This window comes from Carcharodon carcharias, chromosome 13 (assembly GCF_017639515.1).
Source record: "Carcharodon carcharias isolate sCarCar2 chromosome 13, sCarCar2.pri, whole genome shotgun sequence".
Lineage (NCBI taxonomy): Eukaryota > Metazoa > Chordata > Chondrichthyes > Lamniformes > Lamnidae > Carcharodon > Carcharodon carcharias.
Genome location: NC_054479.1, coordinates 15,996,985 through 16,018,208, shown reverse-complemented (window position 1 = coordinate 16,018,208; position 21,224 = coordinate 15,996,985). Strand labels below are relative to the sequence as shown.

The window sequence follows — 21,224 nt, the reverse complement described above, 5'->3', positions numbered from 1 at the left end:
TTGCATTAAAATGCGGCCAGCGAAAAGTTCCATCCATGCTAACAAGGATGTGAAAATATATTCTGTAGAAAGATTGGTTGGAGCCAAGCAGGGAAAGTAACTCAGTCGATGTTACTAATTATAATAAAAACCAGAACCACTAGACTAGCTCACAGCCCCATCTCATTCCATCTATCGCTCCCTTTAATCTCTTCACTCACTTACTGTTACTTCTAAGCATCTCTTTGATCCATCTGTAATCTGATTGCTCTCCCCCAGCCCTTCACCTCTAATCACATGAATAAGAGTCAAAGAAAGTCAAAGACGGCTACAGGGCTGATAGAGGAAAATATCAATGTGATAATAGAAACCAGACTGAGAGGTTCTTCAATAGCAGCTGGGCAAATTCAAAAGGAAAGAGAGTAATGTCCAACTGTGAGCAACAGTGGATTAATTTTTTTTTTGTCAAAAGATGAACCTCTTCAGGGAGAATAAAGATCATCTTTGGTGAGATTTTCCGGCTTTGCTCAGCTGGTGACTTGCTTCTGGACTGAGCACATATACTAAGGTGACCCTCCATTCTAGCATTCAGGAAGTGTTTTACTGTCAGACTGACATCCTTCAGCAGTGATGTTAAACGGAGGTCCCTTCCGTCTGTCTGGGTCTAACCCTACTTGAAGAAGAGAAAGTAATTTGTTTAGTGTGCCTGACAGCATTTTTCCCTGACATATTCAACAAAACCGTGCATTAACTGGCTGTTTTATTTTGATGTTTGTGCCATACTCTTGGAAAAAGGTGGCTGCTTTGTTTGACTACGTAATAAGAGTCAATGAGCTCCACAAGATAAAATGTGTGAAGCACTTTGAAACACTCCAAGAATGTAACACTTCCTTCCTTGGTTCTATCCCATGCCTAGTGACACATGAGGCAGAAGACATGTGTCTGTTTCCATGGCTAGTTTTTCCTGGAACAGGTCACCAGCCTGTTGCCAGAGTCTATAGCTTGAGGGTTGCCACTCCACATTAATCATGGCTGACTAGGAGACTCTCCTATTCAGGATCTACAGGTTGATAATCAACCTGCTTGGCCATGTTATGAGCGCACCTTCCTTGGCCATCAAACCCTGAAGTGGGTCTTAAACCTGGAGCTTCTAGCTCAGAAGCTGGGTTGCTACCACGAGACTGCCCAAAGTACCTCACAGACCCCGCCAAAAAAGTGTAGTTATTGATATATAAGCAAATGTGGTAACCATAGTTTACAGCAGGGCCCCAGAAACAGCACTGAGACAAATGAGCTGATGTTGGTGCTATTGCTTGAGGAGTGAATGGTGACAGGAATCCAGGCAAATTCCCTTGCTCTTCGAATAGCATCACGGTATCTTTTATGTCCGATTGTGAGGCCTCAGTTTAACATCTCTTCTGAAAGCCTCCAAAATTACCATTGTTCCCCGGGACTGCACTGAAGTCTTGTCGTAGAGGGTGGAGCTTGAACCCATAACCTTATAAATGAGAGGTGAGCACTCTACATGGCACCAAGCTATGTTTTTGGGTTAAATTATGCGGAATAGTAAATTGAGGCCTTGTCTCCTTAATAAATGTGGCAAAATATTTGTCTGTAAACATAATCCTACAGTAAATCAGAAATCATTGAATGGCTGATTTATTTTTCAGGCTACAGAACAGCTTCTTACCTTGTTGGACTTGGAGAAGCACAGTTTTACTATGGGGCAGAGTCGGGTATGTATAACACAGACAGACCTTCATCAGTACAGCTGTGGAATCAAAGCTCCTTGGGAGTCACACTTAGGTTTCTAATGTAAAATGGAAGCACACGCTCCATCAGGTTGAATTTTTACTTCACTGTAAGAAGTCTTATTAGAAAAAGCATGAGAAACTATCATTTTGTCTTCCGATGATTATATTGACCTGGATTTTTCACACAGTGGCGACATGATGATGCTCACTGCTGACCTCAAAGAAAACTGGCCGTAAAAATCTGACAATACACCTAGTAATCTTTGTGGCAGTGATTTCACCTTCCCCAATGTTAATGTGAGTCTAGTTTCCACTCTAGGCGAACTTTGACATCCAGCAACAGATGTCATGAAGCAGGGGTATGCAGTCAGGCGTATTGACGAATTCTCACACAGCCACCCAGGAAGTAAAATGCATAAATTAACCTTCAGTTTTTAATCATTTTACAGAGAGCAAAGTAAAGTTTGGGACATACGCATGGGATTGAGAACATAAGATAGAGAAGCAGGAGTTGGCCATTCCATACAATCATGGCTGATCATCTACTATCATCCTGCACTATCCTCATTTCCCTTAGTTGCCTTAGTATGCAATTATCTATTGCTCTCAGTCTTGAATATACTCAATGACGGAGCATCCACAGCTGTCTTTCTTTTTAATTCTTTCATGGGATGTGGGCACTGACAAGGTCAGCATTTGTTGCCCATCCCTAATTGCCATTGAGAAGGTCGGGGTGAGCTACCTTCTTGAATGGCTGCAGTCCATCTAATGTATGTACACCCACATAGCTGTTCACAAGGGAGTTCCAGGATTTTGATCTAGTGACAGTGAAGCAACAGTGATATAGTTCCAAGTCAGGCTGGTGCATAACTAGGAGGGGAACTTGCAGGTGGTGGTATTCCCAAGCATCTGCTGTCCTTGTCCAGCTAGGTGGAGAGATACAGAATTCCAAAGGTCCACAATCTATTGAGTGTAAAAAATTCCTCCTCATCTCAGCCCTAAATGGCCAACTCCTTAAGTTAGTAGTTAAAATATCATAAACAATCTTAAAACTATATATATTATGAAAAAGCTATTTTTTGAAATCATAATGGAAAAACGTTGACATTCCATAATTATAAAATTAGTTGTTCCAGACTAAAGAGTTTGTTCAGCAGTAGTTATGAACTTAGTACATCATTAAAAACCCAGTTACACCTCATTCAACAAAATGTCACCTTTTCAGGGGTTTTTACAGTAAGTTAAATAGCGTAAAGTGAAAGTTCACTTGTGATTTCAGATGAATTCCATCTGTGAGGATTTTTACAGTGCACCCAGTAGAAGGACATTAATCACTAGATTTCTGTGTTTAACTGTGCAACTGAGGACACCAGAGAATGCCGTCAATTTTACAGTCGTAATGGCGTGAGGCTGAGAGTTTCATTGTTACTACAGCCGTAAAATCTGGCCAATATAACAGAAGAAAAGGGAACCAAAAGCTGGGAAGCTGCTTAGAATCAGCACCCTCCAGTATTTAATTGTGCAGTCTGTGCACAGTCAACCATTATGATATTTCTAAGTCACTAGTCAATCCCCTGTGGCACTGCACACAGGCAGTCCAGACCAATTTGAATTTTTTTGGGTCATGTAGTGTTAGAGGGTCAATGTCACAAACAGAGGTATTTGCTTTCTTACTGACCTTAATCATGGGGCCATTCACTTCTCATCTGCCACTAGCTGAGTTTCAATTTTCCTTTTTGTTCAACATGAAACATGGAGACAGACGGTCTGGCAAACTCCATAGTCTTTTGTGCTGGCCAGTCCTTATACAAAGACAGGCGTGAAGTACCTGGAGGGCTGTGAATGTCCATATTTAATTAGGCATTTGTTTGGGGCCTCGTAGTTTCTGTAGACCAAATGCCAAAGGTCACGTGAATTGTAGCAGCCATTTTAAAACTTGTTTGTGTCCAGTTTTCTTAAAAATATTGAATGAAAAGCTCATAAAATGACACCTCTATACCGGGCATGACAGTAAGGAATAATGGAACTAATGTTTTGATAGAGGAGAAGACAGGTGGAGAGCAGGAAGTGAGGAGGCAAGTAGACTGGAGGAGAAAGGAGATGAGGTTGGAAAAGGGATGAAGAATGGGGAAATGGAGAAGGCTGGGGTGGGCATAGGGAAGACGGGAGAGGACTGGAAGAGGAGGAGAGAGGAAAATTAGAAGAGTGGAGCAAATGGGAAGGAGAGGGAGAGGAATACAGGAGGTAAGCAGTTCACTGGACTGCATCTCTGCCTGGGAATCCTCTCAGTATATGTGGTGGATGGTGTTCATGATTGGTAAAATAGTCGAGCGAGGATGGGGAGTGCTGAAGTATGGAAATGAAATTTCGGAGATGGGTAAGATGTTGACCCATATTACACAATCACCCAAAATCAAAATGATTCTCTTTGTGTTTAGGTTAAAGTTTATCTGCTCAACAGCCAACCATAACTTGTGAGACAATCAGCTCTAAATTGTGATATTTCAGGAAATATTTCAGAAATTAGGAAACATTTCTACATGCAAAGGGTGACAGAAGTTTGGAATTAATTTTCGCACACAACAATTGATGAAGGGTCAATTATTAATTGTAAAACTGAGATTGATTGATTTTTGTTAATCAAAGGTATAAAGGGAAATATTGCTGGCCGTTTTTGATTCTGAGATACCAGGAGTTTTCAAGTGCAGACTTGTTGAATTTGGTTTGCTGGGGATTACTCCCTGGTGTAGCCCAGGTACTGACAGGTGATGCAGCAAGAATGCTGATCCTTTCCCTGTGCTAGAAGACACACTAAATAATAATATTCCAGAGCTGGCTGACTACTGCATGACATAGCTCCAAAAACCGAGCACCAGTAAAACAGTCTCTAGCACATTCCACCTTCGCAATGCCAGCGCTAAGAGGGAACTGTACATCACCCTGGGTGGCCAGAGACTGAAGCACAATCCCCACCATGTTTATCTGGGCATTACTCTTGACAGAATCCTCATGTACAGCCAGCACCTCATCGAAGCTGCAGAAAATAATTAAACCCCATAATAACCTCCTGAATAAACTGGCCAGTACCTCCTGGGGATCACTGGCCAAGACCCTAAGGACCTTTGCTCTTGTACTCAACTGCAGAATATTGCACCCCAGTACAGTACTAATTGGCCACACTAACTTATCGATGTGCAACTCAACTGAACAAGGAGCATCATGACAGATATTCTTCAACCAACTCACCTCCCCTGGCTCCCACTCCTGAGTAACATTGCCCCATTCCCCCAGCCTCCCCACCAATCCCCAATATCAGGCAAGCTGCTGGAGATGTGTACCATCTACAAGATGCACTGCAGGAATTCACCAAGCCTCCATCAACAGCACCTTTCAAACCCATGACCACTACCATCTACAAGGACAGCAGATACATGGGAACACCACCACCTGGAAGTTCCCCTCCAAGCCACCTGATTTGGAAATATATGGTCGTTTCTTCACTGTCACTGAGTCAAAATCTTGGAACTCCCTTCCTAACAGCACTGAGGGTGTACCTGCACCACATGGACTGCAGCGGTTCAAGAAGGCAGCTCACCACCACCTTCTCAAGGGCAACTAGGGATGGGCAATAAATGCTGGCCCAGCCAGCGAAGCCCACATCCCATGAATGAATTTAAAAAAAAAGGTCTAATCCAACCCAAACGTGCCATTATCCAAGGATCTCCTCAACCCACCAGCAGTACGCCTTCCCTCACATCACCCCATATGGTTAAACCCACCATGCTCAGGAGGATTGGCAGGAGAAACTATCCACCAGGAATCAGTCTCTCTTTGTCGACCCTACTGTTCGTCCAACCGTCTTTAAAACTTCTCCAGGACTTGTCAAGGCCATCACCCAAGATAAAATGGAGTCACCAAGACCATCCAGGCTGCAGCTGTGGTGCAGTCCAATCAATGACTCACATTGTCGGGGAGTGTCCGCTGACTAAACTTGAAGGTGGGCTTAAAGAAATCCATCTAGCCACTAACAAGGCTTTGCTTGGCACTGTGACTATGCACACACTAAATCAATAAATTAAGGGACAAGGGGAAAAGGCGAGTATAGGTTCGGTCACAGATCAGTGATGACCTTATTGAATGTTGGAACAGGCTTAAGGGGTAAATGGCCTACTCCTGTTCTTATGTTCCTAGGAAGCGCAATTGGATTAGATTTATTACAAACTGAGTTACATTATTCTTTATCAAACATAGAAGTTACAGCACAGAAACAGGCTATTCAGCCTGACTGGGTCCATGCTGGTATGGAAGCTTCACACGAGACTCCTCCCTTCATCTGACTCGAGCTGCATATTTTTCTGCCTCTCAGGCACACCCGGAGGAATTGAGTTTGAGATAAGAAACAATTCCTTAAATGAAGCTTGGTTCTCTGAAACTCAACAAACAAAGGAAATTGAATGAAGCAATTGCCTAATACTTGAATGCGGATTGGTTTTCAGATCTTCTTCAAAGCTGGGGTTGTTTCCCGGTTGGAGAAACAGCGCGAGAAGCTGATTTGCCGAAATCTGATTTTGCTGCAGGCTGTGTGTCAGGGATTCCTTGGGCGACAACGATTCAAGAAGATGAAGGTACCGTTCTCATGCCTCGTGCATCAATGGTTGTAATGGCTTGCAGCTCACATCTGCAATGCTTATTTAAAGGAGAGGAAATAAAATGTAAATCTTAGACACCCTATAAAGGCTGAGCACAATGGCACCTGAGGCTTTCCTTTAAGAATGGCCTGTACTCTCTGTGTTGAATGTGTTCACTATAGTGGCGTTTTCCTTTCTCCAGACCCAGCGGTTAGCTCTTTGCTGCATTCAGAAGAACATCAAGAAGTACTGGATGATCCGCCAGTGGCAGTGGTGGCAGCTGATGTCCAGTATCCGTCCGATGCTTAACATTAACATGGTTGATGAAAACCTCCGAGCCAAAGAGGTATGTTTGTGCTCAGTGACGTTTCTGGGTGTTCAAGCAGCCCCTGATCAAGCCCAAATTTCTTGTTTGTCTTGAAAGAATGCACCTTAGGTCATTTAATAGATTACAGAAATATTGGATGTTCTTCTATAGCAAGTCAGTTGCATGATTCAGCCAGTATAAAGCTACTGGGGGTGGGGGCTTGTGTTTCTTTATGTCCATGGGGCCAATCCAGTGAATGGCAGCAAAGTTATTGATAGACCAATAACACACACAAGCGTTGCTTGGAATTGGTGCTTTAGGATAGCCAGAAAAGACCTGTACCCTGTCCATTTACTTTGTTAGAGTAATTGAACTATTTATTTTCCAACCAGCCCTGGGAACTTAAAGAATTGTGTTGCTGGTGATTTAAAGAGAGAGCCATAGAAAGAAATGATTTCTTGTTCTGCCAACTTCTGGGAGTATAGCACTTTGTTTTGCCTCATTCAGGTGTTGGAGGTTGAATATATATATCACTCAGTCACCTGAACTGTCCCAATCTCTGAAAACCATGGTACTAAAACTCTCACATGGCAAAGATCCAGGTCATTCAGCCTAACAGGTCTCTGCTTGTATATATGCTCCAGTCAAGTTTCCCCCACCTGTTTTCATCTCACCCCTTTAACATATCCTTCCAATCTTCCCCCCCTCAAGGCCTGAATTTTACCCTTGGCGGGCGGGCAGGATTGGTGGGCCCAGAACTGGTCGGGAAACAGGCCACCACCCACGATCGGCCCCTGTCCGCGATTTCACCCTGGCTGGTCAATTAAGGCCCGCCCGGCATGAAACACGTACTCCCATTGGTCGGAAAGGGGCAGGAGGGGAGGGGGCCTGTTGGTCACCGGATCAAATGGTGACCTGGCAGCTGGTTTAAAAACAGCGCTGGCACCTCCTTGAAGGCTGCCAGGGAAGAACATATCTCCTGCGTTGTGAACACTGAAGTTATGGTATCAAGGGCAGCTGGAGATGCCAGGCGGGAGGGCAGGTCCGGTGGGTACTCGGTCCCCCTGGTTTTCGGATGAGTGCCTCGTGGTTCTTCTGGAAGAGGTGGCTGCCAGGAGGGACACCCGAGTCTCCAGAGATGGAAGGAGGAGTCCACCGCACCTGACAAAAAGAGCTTGGGAGGAGGAGGCAGCGCAGGTCAGCAGCCACGACGTTGTGGGGCGCACATGGGTGCAAAAGGTTTAACGACCTGCTGCGCTCGGGAAGGGTGAGTACCATGTTGGCGTGGATCAGTGTGTTGAAGGTCTGGCCGTCCCCCGGTGGAGCTCAGGGGTGTTGGAGTCTGAGCGCCAACTGTCAACGATGCTGGAGCAGGCCAAGGGGGTGAGCCCTGGCTGCTGGGACTGAGGGTGCCTTGCAGCTCGAGGGCCACGACTTGGGTGTGCCCTGCCGGGTGTTCCTCAGGTGGGGTTGGCCAGGCTGCAATGGTGCTACAGGTAGAGAGCAGACTAATCCATGCTCCCCTGTCCTTTCAGGAGAAGACGAACCATAACAGTATTGAAAGGTCACGGACAGGCAGAGGCCCCCAGAACGCAAAACTGGATTCCCCATTAATCATTGAGAGATGAGGGCACCGTGATGCAGATCTCAGTTGTCTCAGCAGAGTGCCTGGCATATACAGTGACAGTGTGAAGTCTTGAACTAATGACATGTTGTTGTTCTTTCTTAGATTCACCAGCAGGCACACAATCGCAAGGCCCCGAAGAGCCACCTCTGATGCCAGAGGACTGCCAGGCCTCACACACACACCGGCGTCACACCCGCTCTCTGAACCAGGCACCAGTGCAGATACCAGCACCTTGGTGGGTGCCAGATCCTCAGCTAGAATGTCAGAGCACTGTGGTGAGGGCACTTCACACTCGCTTGAGGAGCAGGTGGAGGCAGAGAGTGCCGAGGACGCCGGCAGTCGGTGGACTTCTAGAGACCTGGACGATGCTCAGTCGATGGCTGATGATGAGCCTCTGGAGTTGTCCAAGGGGCGGCAGATGCTGGATGTCCAGCGAGATGTGTGGGACGATCTGGCGGAGATTCATGAGGGTATGTGTGCCATGGTCTCCGTCATGGAGGAGTCCATGTGGAGCATGAGCACTGCACTGACCCTCATGGCCTCAGCTGGTCAGTGCCAGTGTGGAAGATGGATGAGGCACCTAATATCCCAGCTAGGTGCCCGTCCATCAATAGCGAGCAGAGAGGTCCAGAGTGACTTCACGTTCACGAGCTGCCTGTTGTCTCTGCGGGCTTCTCTCAGGGCACTCTGGGTGATGGCAGCAGCTCCTCTGCCCCTCTGCTAGTGACCGTGGCATCCAATGAGGCTGCGATGACTGGGGAGATGCCAGCCATGGCACTAGCCTCTCCCTCCCAGGTGGGGCCAGCACAGGCTCCACTGCCAGGGGACGACTGCCAAGGTCACCAAGGCCAACAGAGACAGCAGAGTCAGCTGGCTGTCGCCAATACCGGTGCCAGTGAGGGGGGAGCACCTAGACGTAGCACCTGTGAATGTAAATTTAAGGCACCAAGAGCACAAGAGGGACTGGCCACGGGTGATCTTCTGTTGTGTAAGGTTTCGTTTATGATTTCTGGTCTGGGAATTAAGACCAGAGAAGGTGATGTCATTTTTTTGGATTGTCAAAATGAGATAAATTTTGTTTTTGTCCTAATGGCCTGAGTATGCTTCACCTTTGCATTTCTTTGGTGCAGGATACGCCAATAAATTTTATTGCACAGGCACCGAGTGGACTTTGGCTCCAAATGAAAGGGTCATTTCAGACATTTGGGATGGAGGCAGCAGCCCTGGCATGAGGTGGAAGCAGATCTTTGGCAGCCTAGCTGAAGGAGCTTTGGATCAAGACATCCCTGGTGTCCCCACCTCCCTGAAGGATACAGAGGTTTGCCTCCATTCTCCTCACTGTGCTCCTCTTCTGACTGGATTCATCCTCTGTGGCTTGTGGAGCTGTGTCAAGATCCTCTTCCTCCAGTGGGTCCCCCCTTGCCAGTGCCAGATTGTGGAGAGCGCATCATGCAACCACTATCAGTGACCCCCGCTCTAGGGGGTATTGTAGCGCACACCCTGAACGGTCCAGGCATTGGAACCACATCTTCAGAAGACCTATGGTCCACTCTATCACCATCCTTGTGGAGGTATGACTCCTATTATAATGCTGCTCTGCCTCTGTTCTTGGGTGGCTGAGAGGTGTCATAAGCTACCTTTTCAACGGATAGCCCTTGTCACCCAGCAGCCATCCATCCAGTCAGGCTGGAGCACTGAAGAGCCTCGGCACCTGGGAGTGTCTCAGGATGTAGTCATCATAGGAGCTTCCAGGGTACCTTGCATAGATTTGCAGAACCTGCATCCTGTGGTCACACACTATCTGCACATTCATGGAGTGGAATCCCTTCCTGTTGATGAAGGCACCCAACTGACCCGCCCTATCATCTGACAACTGGAGGTCACGGTCTCCCTGGAGAGGTGGAGCCTGCTTCGGCATTGCACCTCAGACATACTGAGGTAGCTTCATCGCTGCATGTAAACCCTGGCAGCAGGATAGTGGCATCTTCTGCAGCCGCTTCCACCTTGGACTACCTGCCTGGGGCTCTCCTCCCACAGGTCGGTCCCCTGGAAACTGCATAGGGACACCTGGCCTCCTCTCCCTTCTGCCCCTTTCTTCCTCCTCAGAGGAGGTGCCTCCACCGGAGACCACAATCCCCATTACCAGGGTAACAGAAGGCTGTCTGATGCCTGGAAGGATCCACATGGTCAAAATCCTCCGGGGACCTGGGAGACACCAATGAGTGCTGAAATGAAGCCTAGAAATGCCAAGAATGAAGTTCAGAACAGTGATGAAGCTGTCAAGTTCAAATAAGCAACCAGCAGCAAACTATCTCCTAAACTCTCCACTACTCACACTAGCAATGCTGCTGAATCTTTTTATCCCGCCCTTGGATGAGGTTGTGCGATATGTGAGCTGCCTGCCTACCCATTTTGCCTGTGCAATGAGCGCAAAAATTGCACGGGCAACGTAAAATTGGCTTCAGTTGGGTTTTTAATGGCCTTAAGTGGCCTCTTAATTGATGGCTGACGTGGATCCAACTTTAGCGCGGTCCTTCCGACCTGAAGACTGTGCGCATGTGGGATGATGTTGAGATGCTTGCCCGACGTCTTCTCACGCTACTTTACAACCCAATGGGGTCGGATGTGTGCCAGCCTGCGAGGCATAAAATTCTGGCCCATGTGTTTATATAGCTTTTCCTTAAAGGCATCTTTACCTCAACTACTCCTTGGGCAGGGTTTTATAGTCCTCTTGCTGGTGGGTTTGTAGGTAGGGGCTGCCCTTAACATTCCCCAGGTGGCCTTCCCACTGCCTTCCCGCTCGCCCCCGGCCTGTCCGCAATTGTTGGCCACTTAAGGGTTGCTTCCCTTTCGGCTTCAATTCTGAGGCAAGTGGGAGGAGATCAGGGGTGGTGGGGAAGCTTGGTGAGCCACCCTGCTCAGGCCTCGGGCAGGATGGGGAAGGTGCCTCCCTTAAGGCCCCCCTTTCCACATCGGGCGCCTGCCTCCAAGGCCTGCCTGCCTTCCCCTGTGGGCGCTCCGTCCCACCCGCCCTCAGCCTCTCCACCGAGATCCCTAGCTCCGCTCCTGGGCCTCAACTCCCCTCCCTGCCTTGAGACCCCCCCACATTTACCTGGTCCTGGACTCCAGGGCCTGAATTTTTCAGTTGGCGGGCGGGATCAGCAGGAGCACGGAGCTGCCCCAGGGAGGTTGAGGTGCTTTTGAAATAAATAAATGGATCGAAAATTTAATTAAGCACGTCCCCTCTCATGGGACTGTGTCACATGAGATGGGACATGTTTTTATATTTCAGAAATTTAAAAAAATTTAATTCATAAAAGCTTTGGGAAACCTCATCCCGCTCGTGGATGAGGTTTCCTAAAAGGCGTGAAGGCCCCTTGGCACTTTTGTCTGCCCGTCCACCTTAAGGTTGGACGGGCAGCGCAAACAATGTCCTTAATTACTTCTTTAATGGCCTTAATAGGCCGTTTAAATATCGGCGGGCGCGCAGCCAACTCCGGTGCGCACCCGCCAAAAGAAACATCGAGAGACAGCGCGATGATGTCAGGACGCACGCCTGATGTCACCGCGCGTCATTTTAGGTGCCGGTGTGTCGGGCCTGACCCCGCACGCCGACTGAAAAATTCAGGCCCTAGGACTTAGAATCCAAACTGCTTCTTGCAGTCCCAGTCCTGGCCTCCGCTGTCATTGGCACTGCTGTCACTGGCGCGGCTGAGACTATAGAGCTGCCGGCCAATCTGATTGGCTGGCAGCGCTCTGAGGCAGGACTTACATCCGAGGGAAGGGTGGGAGCCCCATCTCCAGCCAATTAACCCTCCTTGGAGCATTAATTGACTCTGTGGCTGCTGTACGTATCCCCGCTGACTCTCCAGGTGGTGGGGCGGGAAACCTCACATCTGAAAAATCCTGCCCCTTGTGTAAGCAGGTTCCGCATTCTAACCACCCTCTATATATCCCATTGATCACAAAGTCTGCTGCAAAGGGTTGACTATTTGTTCCAGTTTGCCATCACCAGGTCTATCACCTCAAAGTCAACTAAAACTAATTTACCTGGCTCTCCCCTCAAAAAAGGATTTCCTGTGTTTGTCCTAATATGATGTTTTTATGTAACTAGGAGGAGGTTGGCACATTGCGCAAGAAGCTGGAGAAATCCCACCGTGAATGTAATGAGTTTCGAGGAAACGCTGACCTACTTGAGGGCAAGGCAAGTTTGCTTTTTTATTAACACTATGAATGTTTCCATGCTTTTGTGAGTTCTTTTTGGCTGTGAGTCTAATGGGCAGTGACCTTTTCTCACTCCAGACTATATGTTCTGATCTTTCTTCATTCACTCCTTATTTCTATAATGAATCATCAGTTACAAGGGTTAGCAGAACAAGCCAGGAATGGATGCTAACTTCACCATCCACATTGCAGTGCTGGGGTTGTGGGAAGTCCTGATCCTTTCTGGCTTATAAAATACTGAGGAGAGCACAGGTGGTCAATCGGGTTTGTAAATAGATGAGAGAACTTTAGCCAAATGTGAAAGATTCGAAATATGCTGGAGAACATTTAAAAGCCATCTTGATTAAGTCAAATGGATGAGCACTGGTGTGATGGATTATTTCATTTAGATTTTCATGCAGATTGATTATACTGATTTGAATTAAATAAATATAAGTGTAACTGCAGATTCTGGACTGTGAAATAAAACTGTTTATCAGTTCATACCTGGCCTTGCCTGACACAATGTTTGCTCAGTTCGCCTTTGGGGAGAAGCACAAGATACACACATCTGGTACAGGCCAGAAGGGAATACCGAAGCAGATTCCACCTTCAGGTGACACCAGTAGGCCTGTGTGAGTCAACTCCTGTAAAATTAAGATGCTCAAGCCACTTATGAGGGCAACTGGCACCACTGAACCTAAGATGGTATCTGCAGCAGGCCTTAAGCTTATAACAGGTGTTCTACTGAAGAAAGTAGAAGTTTTGTCTATAGACCACATGGGAAATTGTCCATATTCAACAATGGAGATAGACCTTGAGTTAACTTCATTAGTGGGGAGATAGTGGCATAGTAGTATTGCCATTGAGCTACTAATATAGAGGCCCAGGCTAATGTTCTGGATTCATCCCACCTTGGTAGCTGGAATTAAACCTGGAATTGAAAGCATTCCATAGTCAGTCATGGTGACTGTGAAACTATCATTGATTGTCATAAAAACCCATCTGGTTCACTAATGTCCTTCAGGGAAGTAAATCTGCCATTCTTATCTGGTCATGTGAGCCCAGATCAACAGCCATTTGGTTGACTCTTAACTGCCCTTTAAAATGGTCTAGCAAGCCCCTCAGTTCAAGGGCAATTAGGGATGGGCAATAAATGCTGGCCTTGTCGGTGATGCCCACATCCCATGAAAGAATAAAAATGAAAGGAGGTGAGTTTAAAATTCTTCCTTTATTTGTCACAAGAAAGCAAAGTTTTAACAGTACAAATGTAATCGCCTGTGTTTCTTACCGTGTCACACCTCCCCCCACCTCCCTGGGAGAATGAACCGTTCACTGTATTGTCTCTTTGTCTTGGTTTGTTTTCACTCCTTTCTCTGTGGTGACCCCCATGAATCCTCCCACATGGAAGAATCTGTGCCCTCGTCTGGTTGCCCTGGTAGGTTTTGACTGTCGGGCAGAAGGGGATTACACTCGCACAGAGCACAGAGTTTTTCAGACGCTTTTATACTTAATGAGGCTTTTGTTCCTGTTTGGCGGTGGGGGTGGTGGTGATGGGGGGCAAAGTAGGTTGAGGGCTGACCTGATGGACATCTGTAAGACTTGGTAGTTCCTGAGAAATCCACATAAATAATGTTCTGTTGCCTAAGTTGGAGGATAACTGTCTTCCTGTAGATAACGCGAAACAAGTCGGCAACACAATGGCAATCCCCAAGGTTAGGGATCCGTTGAATGAAAGGGTACCAAAGGAGTTTAAACATCTATAACTGTGCAGATGACCACAACAAAGCTATCATTTAGGGTGTGGTTAGCAGGGTTATTTACAAGAATCCGAACTCTCAGTGATAGGTGAACCCTCCGGGTGCCAGTGATGACCCCAGCCGTTTGGTTAATTATCAGCTCTTTACATTTCTATTGGACACTGGTCTTAATTGGTATTTTGGCTTCCGCTGCATAATACAGAGACCCAGACTGCAGATATGCAAACTGCAGGATCAGATTCTCATACTTAACTTGATGCAACAGGAAGCTGTAATTCAAGCAGAGTCCTTGAATATTTTTAAGGCAGAGCTAGATAGACCCTTGATTAGCAAGGGGTTGAATGTTATCAGGAGCAGGCGGGCATGTGGAGTTGAAGTTACGTTCAGAACAGCAATGATCTTATTGAGTGGTGAGCAGGCCCGAAACACCGACTGGCCTACTCCTGCTCCTAATTCATATGTCCGTAAGCGCAGATTTGTAGACCAATGTTTTCTCGGATCCGCAGTCTGCTGTACTAAACCACCTGAAATGAATGCTTGCTCAGTAGGTTTGTATGAATTCAACAGTTATGAGAAACGGTAGGGAGAAGGGGGAATGAATTAATAAGATGCCTGATTCGCATCAAACTTTCTAGTTCCAGCTCTTTGCAGAGCAAATTTAAACCATTGCACGGCAGATGCATTTTGTATTAAGTTGCTTCTGCTCGTGATTGTAGAAGCTCGGTGCCTCATTCCTAGCAACAAACTTTTAAATTGTCTCCTTGAGCAGCACCGGTCATTGGACCATGGTCTAGATACAAAAAATAATCATCACTTCATTTAAAAATATGAATTATTGAACAGGGCTTGGTCCCAGTAGCATCAAAGAGGTGTCTATATTGATTAGAAATATGAACCTACCCTTCCTGATCTATCCTCTAGTTGTGCTTTATCTTGTGCAACTCAATGTGATATTTGATTCTGGAAGCTATGAGGAACCTGTGTGGAATTTGCAAATAAATAGGGAGAATATTATTACAGCAGGATGACAAGGCTTCACTTGATTCACTCAAGTTGCTAAAATCAAAATAAAACAACTTTAATACCAACTCTTGAGGGCAGAAATACCAAAATAATGAGGTGACAAGTCCCAGCAATTGAAACACTTTACTTCTAGCCAGAAGGCTATATGTTTGACCTTTGCTGTGCTGTTCCGTGCTTATTGATTATGAGTGTTGTGTATGTTTTTGGCTAAGACATTGTATTAAGAAAAAGAAATGAGATGTTTCAAATTAGGAGATGGGGAGAAGGAAAGACAAATAGACATTACTGGACCCTACAGAAATGACAACTTTTTCTGAACACACACCCCTATTTCCGCAGGATTGGCTCTAATAGATTCCTTCTTGCATTCATGCTGCTGCTGCTGCTGCTCCACAGTTGCTATCTGCCAACTACTGATGAATCATTGACTGTAGGGCATGTTTCATCAAGCTGGGAACATTAAAAACAAGTACTGACAAGAAAAGGCTCTCCATCCAGCTGGCCAGTTCTTGTGTAACTGCTTGTTGACACAATTAACTAGACTGATCAGGATTGTTTTTAACTCTGCTCGCCTGTTAGAGATCAAGTGGCTAGTTAAAATGGCGCGTGGGTCTAACCTGGATCGATCCAACCCACCTTCCCTATGGTTTGTGATCTTAGTCAAAAGCCAGAAGGGGTCTTCTTTAAATGCGCACTTTGGGTTCAGATGGTGTCTTCATGGCCTGACTCCCATTTTAACTAGAACCCTGCACAGAGAAGTCATTGTGACTTTCCCCCCTCCCTCACCACCAGGCCAGCCTGGCAGGAAGAGTTTCTCTGCTGGTCAGGATAATGAGTATTGCTCCTCCAGGTTCTGCAAGCAGATCTTCGGCTTCTCCACTCTGGGTTTTCCACCCCACCATCCCCCCCCCACACCGCACCCCCACCCACCACCCCCCCCCCCCTCCGCTTCCACTCCTGACTGCATGACCCATCCAGCCCTTTTCTAACCACTTACCTGATTATTGCAGTGATTCTCCTTGTTTGTTAGCAGACCAAAACCCCTCTCGTTGCCCATTGGGTTCATGGGGGAGACTGACTGGCCATATTAAAACCTCTCAGGCCTATTGCTCTGGTGGTTTGCTGTCCACCTCTCCACTGCACCTCAGCCATCCCCCTGCCCTCCACTCACCCCCACCCCCTCCCCACACCAACCAGCCTCCAGTTAGCTCTATGGTGTCAGAAGGGCAGGAGAACCTTGGGAAGTAAGTTTGGCTATGCCAAGAGCAATCACTGAGAGTTAACCTATTCTAACTCATTCTTTTTCCCAGGGCTTCAGAACTGTAGCTATCCCCCATCTTCCCTGCCATCTGCAATCTGCCACTTTGCAAAACCTATGCTTGATGCCAGTTTACTAATTAATGATTCACTTAATTTTTTTTCTAATCATTTCCTGCTTTAATAATGCACTGGAAACCCTTGTCAGTAATCCAATTTTTTTTTCACTAAAATGTAACAAAATTGAGCCTTGTGGCATCTTAGGGAGCAGTGTGATGTGTATTTTGTAGCGCTTGATGTATTCACCTCCAGGGAGAATGCCTGTGTTGCTGAATGTGATAGATAGTGCCTGTCGATCATCTTTAGTTTGTACATCAACTCCACCATAATCCCACAGGATAATCACAAATGATGGAGGACATTCCAACCATCTTAGTTCAGCCATCTACAGTGACCTTATTGCAGCATTTAACTGGTTCTTAATGATTGCAAGTGAAGCTCTTGGGATGACCACAGTTCTATTCAGCCAGAGACATTGAGAATTAGAACTCCATAGGCTGTTAAACATGGATCCTTTAATATTCACTATTTTCTTCCTAGCAAACTCCCTCTGGCAGTACCTATTTGTATGGTAGCCTCAAGTGGACAAAATGTGCAGTACAATTTTCAAGACACTACAGCAGGGTTTTCACCTTCACTATTGTACCTGCAAGTTCTTTCTGTGTACTGATAACTGTGAGTGAGAAAGGGACTCTTGATATTAGCTCTAAATCTGTTGTTTGCTGGACCTGTGTCCTCTTTACTTTAAATTAAATCTCTCTTTTTTTATGTACTGTACACTATCCTATGTAAGATCACCTTGAATACACCCTCATTCAAGGATGAAAAGCAGTATTAACTTCAATCTTTCCTCATAATGCACACCTCTGAATGCTAAGGATCGGTACAAATGAAGATAGAAGAATAATGTGGAAAGCGTCTGCAATCTTTGGGGTGGAATTTTACACTGGTGGGATTTCACAGTCCCGCCAAAGTCAATGGACTTTTGAATGGTGCAATGGTGCCTTAAAATTCTGGCCTTGGAGTTTCCCAAAATGACATCTATGATCGTTATGTTAGGGGCTGCAATGTTTAAACATTGGAAACTTGGTTACACTGAGTCCTTTAAATACAAACACCAGTGCTCTTGAGAGCTGCATGATTCATTCACCAAGTTCTCTCCACCTCCTAATGTATTAAATAAAATTGAGTCAACTTATTAAATACCTAAGTGTCCATCCTTGGCTCAGTGAATAACAGTATAGTGTGGGATGCTAGTATTTATTCCCTGGTTTGAACTGAGTTGGTGGACCTCCGTGATAAGGGGGCTGTTACAATTGGCCTCGGTTGTGACTGCACTATGGAAAGTTATAAACCGGCTTAGATCCTCACTCCAGGATGCTATGCAAAGGCCGGCTCCTCACCCACCAGTGTGGACTGCAGTTGCGGATGTGATTGGGTTTAGTTGTGATGAATCCAAGTTCGTTAGCGTGTGTAACCTCACCATATAGACAGGTGAGCTAGTGAGCATTTGCAGAACTGCTCTCTAACATGAGCCAGTATCTTTAGGAAAGAATGGAATGGGTTGAGGGAAAGCGCACAAATCCTTGTTGATGTGTTGAAATGCAGTAAAGGCGGGGACGATATGCAATGTGTTGGAATTAGGAATTCTTATTAGAAGGACTACTTGGTGAGAACTGTTGCAGCTTTGTTAAGATGCACAGACAAGCGATCAATCAAGGCTACATTAGCATAAAATTTCCCTGCATGTTGAAATTTGGTATTAATTCAGCAGACAGTCTGGCATTTAGGAATTAAAGAAGTTCTTGGCTTAAATGCTGTGAATTTCAAAACACTGGAGAAATCAAGTCTGTGGTGAGCTTATGTTGTCAAAACATTGTAACACAAATCTTGAACTTGATTCTCTTGTCTTTAGTTGACGTTTTGATTATGTAATGCTTAGTGAGTGAATTGATCGAACGCTCTTGCTGGCAACTGCTGATAGCCTAAAACTAAATAAAACTTATTTAACCTCGCTCGCTGGATTTAATTACAGCTCCTATGATTGCAGATTTTGTCTGTGATTTCAGATTGAAATGTTCCCCCTTAAAAGCGTGAACAATTTTTCCTTCTTAATTATCGTTTTAAAAAAAATAATTGAAGCCTAAATACAGCTGTTCTGAATTATATTCCATCTTAGATGATTCCAAGGCAGGGGCCTCTCTCTGTGCTCAACTATCCAGTGTGACTTCTCCTGAGTATTGTTTTGCCTCACCCCTCATCTCATGTGAATCATGCCTCCCTCCTTCATAAAGCCTCCCATCATTGAGGGAGAGGAGTGCAATGGCAGAGAAACCTGTTAGATCTGTAATCTTTCATGAGGCATTCCCCACCCCCGCTGGTTGTAACTCAGCATTGTCCAGAGATTGGACCTCGGACCTTTACGAACTTGAATATTTCAGTTCCAAATATGGGCAATGCACCTATCAACTGAGTTCTCTGCAAAATTTTCACCAACTCTCATCTGTCACCTAAATGGGCATGCTGACAAACTAAAAGGAAGCATAGTACCTATTTTAGATCAATTTGAACAGCTTCAATCAGCCAACTGATGAAGACTGCATACTGAAGCTTATTTGGAGATAAATAGATTGGTCATAAAATAGTAATAGAAAAAATGATTTGGTAGAATGGTGAGATTGAAACAGGGGACAACAGACATTTTATGAATCCCAAAGCAGCAATAAAGAACACTGCAGGGCGTTTTATGTTCCAGGTTCTCAGAGGCCTGATTAAATTAGTTGGCCCACAGTTCCTCCTATTTCAGTATAAAACCTGTCAAAACACCCATTATTACCATCAGTAGATAGCACACACATGGCAGGGGGAAGAATTACTATTATATTTTCTTCAAACATTTTTATCTGTTGCAGTCAGCCTGGCTGTTAATGGAATGTTGGCATGAATAACTGGCATGGGTTTATTCTATTCCTACCAGAATAACAAGCACTGTGGAGATTAATACCATTGCACAGAGGCTGCAGATCGATTTCACTATTTCAGAATCTTGTGTAAGAGGATGTTCAAAGGGATGTACAGTGAGATCTCCATGCTGTCAGGTTGCACTAATGATTAATATTGGCTGTCGGTTCACGTTTCTCTTCACTTCATTACACATCCTTTCTCCTTCAATTTTAGCAAAGCTACTAAAGGCTACTGCACCTCTAATCTTTCCTCCCTTGTTCAGTCGGAGTGCCAAATATCCCAGTCCATGCTCCTTTCTGTCTCCCTATGTCCTCATTGTGCTGAAATCAATTTTTGTTGCTCCCCCTGCTCTAACCTGCTTCTCTCTGTTCTCCAGACTCTAAGAGTCCTTGGGCTGGATTTTACCAGCACACTAAGAATGGGGAGGAAGGTAGGAAGACTGGCAAAATGGCATGGGAATGTGTTGGGTGCTGTGCCCGTCGTTTTTCCACCGCCATGCCATTTTAACAGCATCGGGAAAGGTAACAGACAGACAACCTGTTTGGAACCCAATTGAGCCGCTTACGTGGCCAAATAAGGGCCCCTTCCCACCTCTGCTAGAATGCTACCCTCAGCGGACTCGGTGGGTGCCATCCTTTTTGGGCAGTCTTTGCCCACAGAGAGACTTCCTGGCGACAATGACCGCCCTCGTGACAACCGGCGCCACCTGCCCTCAGCAAACCACCACCCTCCTCGCCGGGGCCTGCCTGACTGTCTCCAGATACCACTTAGCAGTTTGTGAGAGGCATGGGTGTCAATGAGCCCTCATCGTCTAGTGAAGTCCCCCCTAACAGTGGCTGCTACCAGCGATGGCAATGCTGAGTGGCTGGCCCTCTGATTGGATTTGCCCCCTCTTGGGGGTGGTTTGCCATCCTTAATTGGGATGGCAGCCCCGGAAGCAGCCACTTAATTGGCTGTTGTTGGCAAAATGAGGCCCTGAGTCCCTCTGCCTTCTTAAGTGGAGTGACCTCCTGTTTCAGTCCTGGTGGTGGGACTCCTGCCTCTTATGTAAAATCCATTGCCTTGTGTCTTTCCCGCTATAATCCATAGCATAAGTTTCTTGTCATCTGGTCATTATGTCTGGGGTTGTCTTCACTCCTAGTCTTTTTGATGTCAACCTTTTCCTATGTGCCTTGGCTGTTCAACTAGGTTTAAAGGTCTGAAAAATAGTAGAAAGACGTATCATGAGTAGCCATTAAATCCATTTTTACAGAATATACGGTTTTCTACCTGTTCATGCTTCTTGACCATTAAGTCTCATTCTTGAAACACAATGGGCTGAATCGTCTGGACTCTGAAATTTTTAGGCGGCTGGATTGTTTTCAGCTCCCAAACCTGCTCACTGCAGCAGCGGGAGTTCAGGTGCAATCTAATGGGAGGTGGCCATTGAAGAGCCCGCCTCTGAGTTTGCCGCCTGATTCGGAATGGCGGGTGGGCTGAGGAGTTGGGAGGGACAATCAGGGACCAAGATTGAGGGAAGTCAAGAGGCTTTGTGTGGCTGCAGTGAGAGTGCATCTACAGTGGCTTTTGACAAGAGTGGGGTCAACGCAAGGAAAGGAAAATGAAAGGGAGATGTGGCTGGAGGCACTGCAAGGCTCTTCTTTGACTCAATCCCTCTTTGTG

The 21,224-nt window shown here is 46.0% G+C and overlaps 1 protein-coding gene across 4 annotated transcripts in view; it reads left to right on the top strand.

Annotated features, from left to right (window-relative positions):
* The window catches only part of LOC121286299 (unconventional myosin-XVIIIb-like), a 341,286-nt gene that overhangs the window by 177,647 nt on the left and 142,415 nt on the right, over positions 1-21,224 (top strand). For all 4 annotated transcript variants that reach the window (XM_041203361.1, XM_041203360.1, XM_041203359.1 and 1 more), the window contains exons 20-23: positions 1,650-1,715; positions 6,230-6,358; positions 6,564-6,707; positions 12,410-12,499. In XM_041203361.1, the coding sequence (XP_041059295.1) occupies positions 1,650-1,715; positions 6,230-6,358; positions 6,564-6,707; positions 12,410-12,499 (429 nt within the window). The remainder of the gene's footprint in view (positions 1-1,649; positions 1,716-6,229; positions 6,359-6,563; positions 6,708-12,409; positions 12,500-21,224) is intronic.